At 34.8% G+C, this 15,744-nt stretch overlaps 1 protein-coding gene across 1 annotated transcript in view; it reads right to left on the reverse strand.

Annotated features, from left to right (window-relative positions):
• Nucleotides 1–4,705: 4,705 nt before the first annotated feature.
• LOC132935871 (T-box transcription factor TBX20-like) overlaps nt 4,706–15,744 on the reverse strand; it is a 65,922-nt gene continuing 54,883 nt past the window's right edge. Inside the window, exons 5-6 of the mRNA XM_061002506.1 lie at nt 7,304–7,380; nt 4,706–6,542 (exon numbers count right to left, since the gene is read on the reverse strand). Coding sequence (XP_060858489.1) covers nt 5,918–6,542; nt 7,304–7,380 — 702 coding nt within the window. The 3' untranslated portion in view covers nt 4,706–5,917. The remainder of the gene's footprint in view (nt 6,543–7,303; nt 7,381–15,744) is intronic.

Here is a 15,744-nt window from a genome sequence, read left to right on the forward strand (position 1 = left end):
GGTACATGGTATAAACCTAGTATTCACACGTAGATAATATTATTTATCTAAATTCACAACTACGCCATGTGTATAGTGCGCCGATATATATATCGATGCCGGTCCTACTTAATTATATATAATATTATGTTCACATTTTGTTGGAAACTCTTTGCAGGACCGAGCACGAGTCGACTTCGGTACCCGCGCGATCGGTTTACCGTAATAACATTGCACACACACACAGGTATATACCAGGGTGACCTAACGGTAATCCCGTGGACTTCCCACTGCGCTTTCCGGTCGGACGACGATTATTGTGTCCCCTTTACACTTAGGCGTATTATACAATATCATTATATATGTTCGACGTGATAAGATTTGTTATAGCTTACGCTTATTATGTGTATTGTAGTGCGTATGTAGTCGATTAGGGCGGTGTATGGACAAGCTCGACATCGTGCTTGGCGGTCAAGACTGCTGTCGAAATATTTAGGGGTGGAGGAGTCGGTTTTCAAAATAAAATACAAATGAGGGTTGAAATGATCAATACCCGCATTTGATTTATTGATGGACTAAAATACTACCTCTATACAAGTGGAAAAAAATGACTAGAAAACGCCGAAAGAACAACCTATATCTATACGGCGGCCTTAATAGTGAATTAAATAAGCAGGGGTTGGTCAATTTGATTGTGTGCCCGTGACGGGGGTGCGAAAATTCTAAAAACGTCACCACGACGGCGGCGAGGTTATATACGAGTTTATTTTTATTCGCCCACCTTGATGATAATATAATACCTACAGGACCGAACCCTGAAGTGTATTCTAACGACTAAAAAATATGTATTCTATATTATAGTAATTTTGATTTAATATGATATTTATGATTTTCCAATATAACATCAGAATATTGTTTTCACCGGAGATCAAAAACAAAATAGTATACCTTATTCTTCACATCTCCTCTATACCTACATATCGTAACCAAGTACCAACCAGGTATAACCGTTGTAACAACCAGACACGTAATATTCGTTATTGTATTACGACGTTCGAGATTCATTATCGGCGGGGTCGTTCCAAGTCCTCATCTCAGAATTTTATTGCGCGCACAAAATCATGATCCAGACGTACGTGCATTGTGCAATATGATAATAATATATATAATATTATAATATGGACGTCGCCGACTCGAATAATAATATTATTATCGCATGATGAAATCGCGGTTTTCGAATTATGACTGCCGCCGAGCGGAACGAGCAGGAATCGATGACTGCAATATAATTATTATCGCGGGTGTTATACACTGGTGCTAGGTGATTTTTTTCTCACTTATATTGTTGTACACGATAAAACAATACTATACTTACATAATATGATCATTACTTCGTTATATTATAATATCATTGTATTATTTTAAAGCCACAGCCGCGGAGTCTGCAGTGTACCTATAAATATATTTATATTGCGATCGAGTTCCTCGAGAGGTTCAGTACACCACGACCAGCTATTATCCGTATCGATTGGAAAGTGCATTAATATTAAAATTATATTATTATGCGTACCTGCTGCACGGGGCATGGATGATGGCACCTGCACTGCGCACGCAGAAAGGTCAACGAATATTATTAAAAGTAGTTTTGAGAGAACATCTAAACATATATAAGTATATTATGTATATCAATAATACGTAATATTTGGAACCAGATGTCATTGCAGATGACATTTACATATTTTTTTTTAACTTCTTAGACGACGCTGATGTCCTAGCTAAAAATGTATGTACCAATAACATACCAAACTGAAGGTAAATTAATTTTAGATTCTGTGTGGAGAAAATGTATTGATTTTACAATTACGTGTTTTTTCTCTGTCATTGCCTTTTGGGGTAGTAAAAATGCATTGATTTTCTACTTCAGGGAAGAAAGTGAATTTATATGGTACTTCGGGGGGTAAAATATAAGAGTAATCGATCGCGATTTTCAAAGCATCGGGAAAAACCAACAAAAAAATTAAGGAAAACTGGGAATTTTTACGTAAAACTTTTTCGGTGACTCAAAACTTAATAATCGTAGAATACTTTTTCATTAAATTATGTAGAACAATTTACTATACATGCTGAAGTTTAAAACTGTATTGTTATACAGAATGCCTTTACAATTGCAATTTATTGGCATAAATTAATCTAACGTCTAATAGTAAAATAAAATACTCTAACAGCAAAAATAATATAATAAAATATAGCTATACTTAGTAATCTAGGCTTATACGTATACAATTAATGACCATATGATTTTATATCATTGAATTGAATTTTAACACATCCATTACAGTTACCACTAACACGACACATAATGTACATCAATGCGGTACCCACTTGGCACTTTTTTTCGGAATGACCTTAATATTTGTATAACTCTACTGCAGGTTGGATTCAAAAGCTTAATTATTATCCTATTATTGTATTTTCTGTAATCAGTGGGGTATAAACATAGAACAGTAAATAATGAAATAACACGAAATTGGCAAGCAAATATATTGCAAAAATTCCGGGAGTAGGATACACTGCAGATGACCAGATTTATAATATGATATACACGTTACAGACTTTTTTTTCGTATTATTTTATAGTTTGAAGTTCGAATTTCGTGCGTAAGTTCTCAAAAACATAAACCTATTCTGCTTTGGATCAAATATTGAAAAATTCCATTATAAAAAGGTAAACATATTTTTAATTCTAAATCGTTGTATTGTAATGACTTGAATCATTCAAAAAAATATATATTTCCAAAAACGTTAATACTCTTCGATTAAACGAATTTGTGTGTTTGCCTCTAAAAGAATCGCTCTGTATAATAACGCAATATATTATTGTTGTCCAAATACTACATGTTATTACCATACAGGTGCACACTGTGTTATAGCCTTATATATGTTACCTATATAATATTACCACCACTACCACTACCACTACTACCACCTCCACAACAACTACTACCACCATCACTACTAACTACTACATACGTTATATATGCGTATCCTGGTATACATATGTAGGGACGTGATCCCTCGAGGCAAGTCGTAAATATCGCACACACAAGCCCAAGCCGAACCCGTCGCGTCGGTCGAGATGAGTTTGGCTTTTAAAGTGAGTGTATACCTACGCGCGCGGCGTTTTAATTTATTGATATTTTCGTATATTATGTTTAATTAACTCATGAAAGAGGAGGTGTTTCGGCGATCTCTATGTGACGGACGTGGTGTTATTTTTATTATTTTTACTATCGTATCAATATAATCAAATTGCGGCGTGTTTAATAGTGTACGATATTTTTGTAACATATTATATTTTGTTATAACCTAACACTGTGGAAATATTTTACAATGACGTTCGAGGGACCAAGGACCACAAATAGGTCATAATAACCGACAGTCATAATGTATTAGCTGTAACTAATTAACTACTGGTTCGAATTTCGATTTTTATTCATTGAAATCATCTGGGATATATTCTGCTATGGGTTGCAAAATTAAAAATGTCCGGAAAATGTAGAACGTGACTTAAAAAACAGTTAAAACGTGGATTTATAATGTCATTTCTGGTTGTCGCTGCTCCAAGTCGGGTGGTCTTTCCGCGTGGTGGTATATTTTGTACCTATACGCCATTTGTCGCATTTATAAGTAAGTGGGTGTTTCGCTGAAACAGAACCATGGTTTGGAGCCACTGGTTCGGTGTCGTGCCGTGTCATGATTTATTAATCTTCTTCAACTGCACACACACACGACGTAAAAGTCCGACCGCAGTAACGTTTCGTTTATCGCGGTGACCCGTAACACCACACGTGGTATATAGGTATACTGGTCGGCGGCATTTATTGATGAGATTGGTAATATCGTTTGCCGACCGATACAAATTGAATTGTATCTCTCCGATGCACGCACGCCGATGCGGTTCGATTCTATTAGTCGTAAGTTCCCTCCTCGCCGGGGAGGGATATAGCGCGCAAAATCTCCGACACGAATTATGGCGGCCGACGGTAATTTGATTTTTCTCCGCTCTTTCCATCACCGGAATTACTGTCACCGTCTCCTCGTGTCTCCGTAAGTCTCGCCGCGAATGACGCACGATCGAATGACAATGAAAACGAATATTAACGTCCGAAGCGAATAGTAGGTATCTATGTCTATAATATCGTGCAGGGTATACTGCAGTACGGGTAGGCGGTCAAGTATAAGTTACAACAATATTATTTACCGTCGAGTTAGTAAGCTAGTAAAGTCGAGCTTGCAACGTTCATGACGTTAAGTTATATAAGTTATCAGCTGGGAAACAATATTATATTCGACTATACATTTATAATATGGAGAAAAATACTGACTTGCTACTTTAGTTGAAAAAAGTTCATGCCTACTTTTTTTATTTTTTCATTATCTTTTATCAAAACAATCTGTCAACTAAATGTTATTAAATCGATAAATATGTTCTATTTGAAATCATTGTTTGCAATATATGTGAACGAATCGAATATATATTTAATTGTCTTTCAATATTCACCACAGATATGGATGTGTTCAACATATTGTTTTAACAGTTCATATGCATTCATATTATTATTTTGATATAATATTAGATGCCACTGTAAAAATGACCGACATATGCCGTTTATAGGTAGGTACTATAATACGAAAAATGATTATAATATTTTTTTCTATCATAATAATATAAAGTGTGCAAGTGCACAATACATCGTTTAATCATTAATACAATTGCGTCGCTTTATTTGTAAACATATTACATAAAATATATTATATGGATTTATTATACAGATAATATTATTGTAGTTATGTGTTATATAATATGACGTACTTACATGATAATAGGTATAGACAGACACAAGCACATAATATTTTAATATTCTGGCGGTGGAAACGCGAAACGCTGGTGCGAGTAAAACATAATAATAATTATAATGATGATAATAACATAGTAATAATAATAATAATAATAATAATAATAATAATAATAATATTCAATAATAATGTATAATATAGGTAGGTAAAATTGTTGAACGTTATGCGACGTACGACAATAATAATAATAATAATAATATTATCTCAAGCACGACATCACGGTATGTGTATACTGTTTAGGTCATCGTTTAAAATACCGGCGGCGGCGGCGAACATTCGAAATGTAATAATAATAATAATAATGATGATAATAATAATAATTATAATAAAACGAATAATACGCAACGACATATCGAGTCTCACACATGCGGGAAATCATCCATCGACGAGGTGATGTATATAATATATATATATATAATAGTAATAATAATAATGACGTTAAAAATGAAATTAAAAATTGAAAAGAAAAAAAGAAACTTGAAACGTTTTCCGTCATCAGCACCGGAATCGCATAATCTCGCCATACCCAAGTACCGATGTACTTACATCGGTGAAACGCCATCTGTCTTGCCATCGGTGATCGATTGACTGTTAACGACTCCACTCGACCCGTCTCCGGCGAGTTTCGGCTATGGGAAACCGGAAATCCGGGACGGCGATCGAGCGTCGTCGCAAAAACCTAATCACACGGAAAACGCTGTACACACAATATTGAATATTGCATTGTTTTATATTACACATTGCAGACACGATTCTAAGGTCCGACATTTTACATGATAAAAGGTAACAAATTCCCTGGAGAAAAAGTCCAAAAACAGAACATTGAATGAACATAATTCGAAAAAATCTTATATAATAAAATAAACGTTAAAGTCATTTTTTTATCGGACTTTTTTCCCCGGACTTTTTTACAGTTTACCATTTTACAGATACATAATCATCATAAAGGTAAATACAAATATAATACACGAATCGTTTCCGGTCTATAACGCACATATTATATAAATAGATGCTTCCGGTTGTTAATGCGGCGTCGTCCGGTGGCCGCCGCCGTGAGGTGAACGGTCCGACGAACATGCTGTGTCCGGCGAGGACGGCGACGGTGATCTGGCCGCGGCCGCTACCATTGACATCTGCGGCGGCGTCACCAAGTACGGCGAAAATCTGAATCCGTTCGCGGCAGCCGCCGCCGCCTGGTGTTGTTGGTACAAACTCTGGTGGTGTTGTTGTTGTTGTTGTTGTTGTTGGTGATGGTGGTGGTGCTGTTGTTGTTGCTGTTGATGGTGGTGGTGCTGTTGCTGCTGTTGGTGAGCTGCGGCAGCTGCAGCGGCGGCCGCCGCCATGGCCGTGGGACCTCCGCCACCGGCCGCGGCCAACTGCTGGTAAAGGCCGGCCGGGCCCTGCATCGACGCCCACTGGTTCCACAGGTGTTGGCCGCCGGCCGCAGCGGCCGCGTTGTATATGCCGCACAGCGGACCGTAAGGGCCACTTACGGCGGCCGCGGCCGCTGCCGCTCGCAGGAACAGCTGAGACCTGGCTGCCAGCACAGCCCGTTCCTCGGCCGTCAGCTGGCTGAGACCGCCGCCCGGGTCCAACAACGGTGTTCTGAGCATGTGGTGCTCGCTCAACATCGACTCCATCGTTTCCCTGCAACATTCAACGGGCGTCCCGAGGTGTAAGTCGGGAATAATCGCGATTTGGTGTGGGTGATGGGTGGATGGTTGTGGGTTAAGGGTATCCCTAACTCTATGTATCCCTCTAATAATTATTCGTTTATAAAGCGGGTGAAAAATAAATGCTTGTACAGTATGTACCATTACACCGTTATGAACAGTGCCGTCTCGAACTTATATTTTTTTATGAATATTTATTTTATATTTAAAAAAAATTATACATGAGCCGGTTTTAATTTAATGTGTGGGTACCTTGAATATTTGTCCTAGTGTGTACAATGTTCGGCAGTGCGTATGAGTGCAAGTTAAACTATTGGTGACCAAATTTTTAGTAGTGTTGTGTGAAAAAGAAATTTTGTTCGATGGCAGTTATACAATTGTCATAATATTATAATAACATTATGCGAGTGCTTCGAAGCTAGTCATCGAATTTTGTCGATTAAATTGGTTGGTTGCGAAGCTGTGAGGTAGATTCATTGGATATAATATTATATTTGAATGGACCTGCCACATTATTAATTTTTTTTTTCATTCTCGGGACACGACGATAACGGGCTTACACGATGAAAACTACGAAAGTTACAAGATCCTCTCTGATACGAAAAATATTTTATTCCTAAATTGTATTCACGAGCCTTATCGTTTACACGGTCTCACAGTACCTCGCAAATGTATTCTGTCCATTCAAATCTCTACATTATATTGGTGATTTAGTAGCATTTAAGTTCAATTTACCTTTCAAATTCGGTCAGTCTCGACGAATCCCGGAAACCTTTGGCAAACGGATTACTGTCGATTTTCAATTTAGTTATCTGTAAAACAATAAATATAAAACATTAATATATTATAATATTAGAAGATTGACGGTCACAGAACTCAGTGTTACAATAATATATTACATTGCTACTGGATAGCATTTACGTTGCACCAGACAATAATATATTTTGAATCATTAAAATGGAAAAAGTTGTCCACATTCTTTCGTATCGATACGTCATCGATATCCATTATTATAATATAAACCATCCATCATAGTATCTATATTTAACTATGTTAATACATAATTTATTCACTATAAATGCGCGATATGATAATAATTAATGTGTATAGCTAACCAATGATTGTGTTAACATTATCACTCGACAAACTTTGAAATGTCTACGAGTACTCGTTTATTTATTTGATTATAAAATTATGCCTTCTTGGTATGCTTCTACGAATACTGCTTGTCTAGTAGGGTATATATCATTGATTATAAATATATATATATATACATATAATATTATATACTTATTACATAGATTATTTATAATCAATGGTAACATGTTCCAGTGGTTATTGGCCTAATGCAATTTAGAGCCACCGCCCTATGAGAAAATCGCTACTTCTTATTATATACGATGGTATATTAAAGTTATAATATGCAGTGCACCTCCGTGGTGGCGTAGTAGCATATTTGCGGGGGCAGATGACGCCTATACATATGCCCCCATAGCCAAGGACCCTTTCTTATTTTTTCGTCTTACTTCCAGAAACACTTTTAATAATTTGTATTATATTGTTCCATTAAGTACATAAGGTGCATTGCGAATAGCGTTTGAAATTTGGATAAAAATTTAGTTCAGACCTCATAAAAGCAACAATTGCTTAAAACCAAAGACTGACAAATAACAATAAACAAAAAATGTTATCATAATATTATATAGGTAAACCGAAATACTGTATCATATTATTTTATCATTCAGTTACTCCCATCAATTTTTTTTCTAAAATATGTTTAGAGTGGATTAAAATATTAAATCAAGCCTCTAAGTTCTATACTTCTATATACCCCCTCCCTATTTTCGCTTATGGTTATATTCTGATATAACCTACCTATATGTTTCTATGACTCGATTCTTATTATAATAATCACTTTGTAATACTTTGAAATTTGTATAGATTATTCGTTTTTCAAGAATTCAAGTATTCTTCCAGACGTAATTTTAGCTCATTGAAACACGGTATTTTCGGCAACTACAGTGTTTCCTAAATCACGGTATTCCGGTATAAGTTAAAAGTACCAGATACCAGCAGTCCTATAGTTTAAACATTTTGTAACAGCGGTAGCAGGCCGACGAATATGAGCAAGGTAACCGCATAATATATAAATATTTTTTATTATTATTATCGTCGACACTGTTGTCGTTGTGGCCGGGACTTCTTATGTCAAAGGCTTCGGACGTGTGGGCCGCGCACTATGGGTAAATACCAGTATACCACATATCATCATAATATATTATACAGCACGGGATGCCCCGGCAACGGGCGTCTAGCAACTGGTGTACCCATATGTACCTGGTATTTACCACGCACCTAACAATATTATGTAATACGTACACATATATTATGCTCGCCCGACGACTACCTGTCCCGCTTATTTGTAGTTGTCACCACGGGGAAGATGCGACGGGTAATGGATATCGATTTGTTTCGGTGAGGTCTCGAACAAACGGCCGTCATTTATATACATATACATACGCATTGTTATAATAATAATAATATTATATATTATCGTGTATATATACATATATATAGGTAAGATACCCGCGGTGTGTATTTATCACGGCGCGAAAAAAAAAACACCGACCTGAACGAGACTTTGATAAGTGGCTCGACTACCCCCCCCCCTACTACTCGACGAGACTATATTATAGACGAGGAGCGGTTAAAAAATAATGGCCGCCCATAACCGCATGTATACGCGTAGGTATACCTATACACATATTATTGTATATATGCGTATAACATTAATATATATATATACATAATATACCGCGGTTACCGCACTCGGGTGACGTATGAGCGTTTCCGACGAGGTGTCGGTGCTGCGCTCAGGGTGGCCTAATTATATATGCGACGTAGACGGACGACGACGACGACGTGAGAGCCGTGGCTGTGGGTGTGGCATTTCGGCGGGCCGGTCGAGCGCGGCGGGGGAGGCTTCGCACTTCCGGTAACCGTATTACACATACCGCGCTAATGCATGTGTGTGTGTATATATATATATATGTAGGTACATAATAATATCAATATAATATATATAATGGTAAGTGTGTGTGTGTGTTTGTGGCACGTCTCAGGGTCGTCACGTACGACGGTCATCAAACCGCTTTTTTACCGCCCCTCTCCCCACCCACTCGCCCACTCAACGGCCATCGTCTCTGCTGCAGCCGGTGGTCCCCGCGTATATTATATTGTACATAATAATATTTAATAATAATAATAATAATAATAATACACATTATCACACCGTATATTATTTAAATGTATATTATAAACAAAATCATATCGCTCGTCGTTAAAATTTGGCGCGCCCCAATACGAGAATTTCGATTACGAAGGCCGCGCGCGAATAAGACGCGATGACGATTTTGGATTTTACAACGTTATTTATCATTATAATAAATTGCCATACGAATATTATTATATCTTGGACGGGTATTGAGCGACGATCATCGTAGCGAGAAAATATGATGGACGAGTGTCCGTTTGTCTGTGCTATTATGTCTATAGCAGAAAACGTTAACATTAATAACGTAAATATATTATAAATATAATACGAAAAATTCAAAAACTAAGTAACACATATCCATCGTCTAGTATAATTTAATATAATATTTACATACATACGAATTACACAAATTATACGCGTAAGTACAATCAAAACTGTTTCCTAAATGATGTGTGTACAATAATAGAATATTGTGGGGGAGTTACACTGTATAATATACGTTTGACGCCAATTAAAATGTTTCTCCAAGTGTGGATTACGTTTTATTGAATTATTGTTGTCTAAATCGTCGACGATTCTTCATCGGCGGAGTGAAAATGTCGCTGAGGAAAATATATTATCATTTCCCTTTGACAACGTGCCGCACAATACGTTTCTATTTGTACCTACGCTGAAAATAAAACTCATCTTATTTGTCGGTCTAAAAATAAGACTGAAGATGGTTAAAATACCGAAATACGAAACTGAAATATAAAATATGTTCTCGACACCACTCAGTATGTTTGCAGCAGGATGATGTGTATGTTTTTAAAATATAACAACGACATTTGAACAAAATATACTGTTGTAGAGCCTTCTTGATTTTTTTTTTTGTTCGTAACAGAATTAAAAAAGAAACTATTTTTTTGCGATTATTTTGAGTTTTTTTTATTTACAATAACGATGCCGCAATGGATCTCATTACCAAACATATTATGCTCCATTTATGTATTAAGGATGAGGACTTTGTTTTGACGAATTTTAATTTTGGAAACCAAAATCTGACAAAACATTTATAACTCAGAATGATTAAGGTAGGTATGGATTAATTAGTTTTATATATTACACATATTTACTAAAAAAAAAAAATATAAAAATGGTTTTATGACATTATGGACCAGTTCCTAAATTTCTATCAAAACAATGTAATACATATACATTACAATGCATCAGAAATAATAAACTATAAAAATGGTATTTTTAAAAATTTCACGTATTGGCGTCTATAATTTTCTGTTTAAATCATTTATAAATTGATCCAAACAGGTTCGTACATTTTGCAGCAACACATAAAAATATAGTCTAATGGGAATCTCCCAAAAATACAACTAGGAAGAGAAACCTCCCAAGGTCCAAGACCATAGATAATAATAATATACACTTAGTGTGATATTATTTCTCGCTCCTCCGTCAAAAAAAAAAAACCACGACCATAATTTTATTGTGTTGATATAGCCATGGGATAACATTAATTTTACTATCCATGATATTTTATAATTTAAGTTTTCTACAATAAATATCACATTATATTGTTTTCCAAATATATATTTAAATATTGAGATTTGACGCCACTGAATTATCACTCTGTACTGACTTAATATTTTTCGTGTTAGTTTAGGTATCTTATATTGGATAATATACATAATAATATAATTGTTTTTTTTTTTTTTTTTTAATTTCATCGTATGGCAAAAAATATAAAGTTAACAGCAATAACAACATGACTTGTACCCATTTTCCCAAAAAAAATCTGAGTGGGCTTCAGTCACCCCCTCTCCCCCCCCCTCCAACAACAACAACCACTAGTAACGCCTATGACAACGATGATAGACGTCGCTCGTGGCACGAAGCCGCACGAGAGTCCGCGCGACCGTAATTTATAACCTATAGGTATATACCAACCTACCTGTACGTAACATAGCAACATGTCTATGCACGCGCACGCCGAGCGGTATTATCGTGTCGGTACGAAAATTACAGGGCAAACGACCTATCGATAGGTCATTAATACTGTATTACAACAAATCGGAATTAAACGGCCGTATTGAATTCCTCACTCTCCCTCTCTCATCGGTGCGCGCGGTCTCTTTTTATTATTTTCTATACGCACGTATAGGTATATACATATTTTTTTCGTAATAATAATATCTTTTCATGTTTGCCGCCGCACACGTAAATTACAACGGTAATAATAATAATAATAATAATAATGTATTTTTTTTTTTATACAAATTATTATCTCTCTACATATCTCGCGCGTTCGCGCAACACCGTCGTATTGGTAAAAAGTGTGCAATAACATGGCGCGACGGGCAATATTATATTATGGGTACCATATTACAATATATAATATGAATAATGCGTTTCATTTCGTTATCGATCGCGGTCCTCGTGCGACGCAAAGATCGCGTCGGCCGACCGCGATTTATCGGCTTTTAATTATTATAATATATAGGTCCGACGGCGGTCCCGCACACCGGCAAATCGAATCCGTCGCCGCGGTAGACCCGTCGTATAATCCGCCACGTATATTTTCAAGACAACCTATGGATTCCGCCAGTACCTACCAAATTTTACACGAGGTCATCCTGCCATCCTGGTTACGCCTTAACTGTACTGATTAATTATTTGAAAAAAATTTTTTATATTTCTACTTGAATGATTTAACACGAAACATTTTCTTTTTTCAGATACGGTTAATAAGACTGTGTTATAAGTAACGCTGTTCATTCCTATACACGTTGGAGGAAAATTATAATGGAATATCAAACGTGGGTTTCAATTTTTGGTAGCTACACATAAAATAAACATAACCGAAATTACCGAAATTACCGAAATTACCATAATAAACCGGAATTACCGAAATATAATAATTATTATATTTTACACGTAAGTAAGTATATTGTATAATACTTGAAAAATAATGTATTACTAATCTACAAAATAATATTATCTGCAGGTACCGATCATTTTAATAGTAAAGTGAAATTTAATAATTAATATAACCTTATATAAAATTAAGATTTGTCATATTTGATTGAGAAGTTTATATTTTACCTATAATTTCCTGGTTCGACTATAGTTGGCAATATTTTTGAAATGAAAATGCTACTGTAGTAAGTTTACTCTCGATTTACTTAAACTTACAACTTCAAATTAGCGGAATCTATGTGTTAATTAACCATTAAACTTTGTGGCGGAATAGATATACTCTTTCCTCATAATAAGATATATTTCATGGGTTACAAAATAGCATCTCGAGGACAAACTTAATTACCTGGCCAGCGGACAAGACATTTTTTTTAAAAATCATTTTTCTGATGCTCATTAATTGTCATTAATTTTGATTTGATTTTTTGATTTTGACTTTACTTTATTTTAGTAAACATGAAAATTATATTTTTATGGCCTCCAAAAACTTTCTGAATTCCTGAAGAAGCCCTCCTAAACATTAATTGGTGATCCAATAAATTGATAAAATATAAACCAGTGCATACTACTCAAAAGTTGGTGTTCTTGCGTCCAAAATTATAATCAATAGGTAAGTTATGTCCGAAAAAAAACGGTTTGAAAAAGGACATGAAGATAATTTGCAACCCGACGTCCCAATGTGCGTTTTATATTGGGTCCCTTCATCGATATGACAATTAATCAGTTAATAATATATTTAGTATACAATAATTGTAAAATATTTTCCAAAAAGGCAAAAAAAAATTATATTTTTGAATAATATTAATCATAGCTTGCTTTTACAAAAATAACCATATATGAATGTTATGAATGTTTGGAAAAATGCATATGTCAATTACTCAATTCATAGTTATTATAGTAACATAATGCAGGTTATATATTTTAAATGTTTAAATGTATTTTTGCAGTATCCAATTAAGACATAAATATAATTATAACACGGGTTAAAATTTAAAAAAAATAATTTAGATAAAAACTAAGACTGAAATACTATTTTTACTAAAAATATGTTACATACATATTTCCATAAAATTTATTTATTTTTTTTAATGTATTTATGTTACGATTATTAAATGTATAGCCTACACAAAAATACTTTTTTTTATAGATTTTATACAGTCTTATAAGATTAATGTTTTTTGATGATAATTCAATGTCTATAATTTTTATTTAGTAAACATCTGTTTAATATTCTTTTTTTTGTGTTGACGCAAATAGTATGCAATACGAAAGAACGAACTGTGGCCTGTGGGTAGGTACCTATACATAATATTATTACGACGACAACATTTTAAAATTTGACAGTCGCTGCCACCGAGTTCCTCATCATGCTCCCAACAGTTTAAAACGTTAAATCTGCTAAAATCAAAGCGTATTATATAGGTATAAAAAAAATAATACCTACAATTCCACGCATATAATATAACATAATATTGTATTGCCACGAGACACGACGACGTCGCAGTATTAGGTAAGTACCTACAAGTTTATGTTTTTTAACGGATATAATATCATAACGTACGTCATTATAGTGTATCTGTATAACTGTATAAGGTATACACTTTTACGATGTTTTACGTTTCGAAACATTACGAAAATAACATTAGCTGATATTATAACAGTGAAGTGATTTTTTATTCTTATTCTGTTTGGCGTGGTAGGTAAAGAATTTCCAGGTGTATAAAAGTGTTAGTAACGATATTTATATTTTAATGCCAAGTACTATACTGTGCATTAAGTGCGTGTGACATTTATAAATGTTCTTTGAGTACTACAATAATTTTAAACTTTTTTTTAAAAATAAAAATAGTTATTACCTATATTGTAAGAAAACCAATATATTTTTAGAAAATTGCTCAGTATTTGTAACTAAATTACTACAGACGGTGTATTTTTTTTATGATACCAAAAGTTGGCATATGATGTGGCGATTTTCGAGAATTTATTTCGTATAAATCCCGTTCTAATCTTTCGAGCGCACCATCAATGTACAGACAGCAGCACAGTAACCAATTCGACACATCTGTCAACTGTAGCTTATGTGACACTGGAATCCGATAGAGAAGTTCAAGAATTTCATTGCGTTTAGAAATTCACTAATTGCCTATAAGATAAAAATTGCGTCTGAAATGAATTCTTTCTTAGTCGTAGTTTTCCTGCCTATTAATTCGAAATTATAATATTCTAATAGTCCTATCGCGTCATCAAAAGCATTTTAAATTAGGAGTTGCGACTGTGAAATCACCGTGTGACGTTAAGACGTTTGTCGAATGTTTAAAATTGTTGACGTGATGCCAACTGTTTGATACTCGTTTTTGTTGATCATCAGTGTCATTTAATATACGTTGCAATCATTGTATTTTCGGTGACCAAGGAATCCGTTACGGCGACCTACAACATCATCCATCATGGACTATGACTGATTAGATGAATACCTACCTGTTTTGTGTTTTGAAATTTGCACCGGAACGCACTTGCAGTAGTATTATTATCAAAGGTTTTATATAAAATAACTGCAGCCAACTCGTTCAATCTTTTTTTTATGCGATTTTAATGCATATTGCAATCTACGTGTATCAGGGACGAGCATAGTTTGACGCAATAATATGAAGCTTGGAATACCTACAAGTATTATGTGCATAACAATAGCCGAGTAAGCGATACTCGTCCGTGGGAATAATAACGAATTAACGAATTTGAAATATATTATCTCATCATAATATAAAATATCATTATTCGCGATCCTAGTATTACGACGAACTACTATACTATGAGGTGCGATCGCAAAGTGTGAGTCGATTGCAATAATAATAATAATAATATAATGACACGAACACTCGTGAAAACGACTTGGGTATCTATATATGACCTATCTATACAGGTATCCGGTAAA

Source organism: Metopolophium dirhodum, chromosome 1 (assembly GCF_019925205.1).
Source record: "Metopolophium dirhodum isolate CAU chromosome 1, ASM1992520v1, whole genome shotgun sequence".
In the NCBI taxonomy this organism is placed as follows: Eukaryota; Metazoa; Arthropoda; class Insecta; order Hemiptera; family Aphididae; genus Metopolophium; species Metopolophium dirhodum.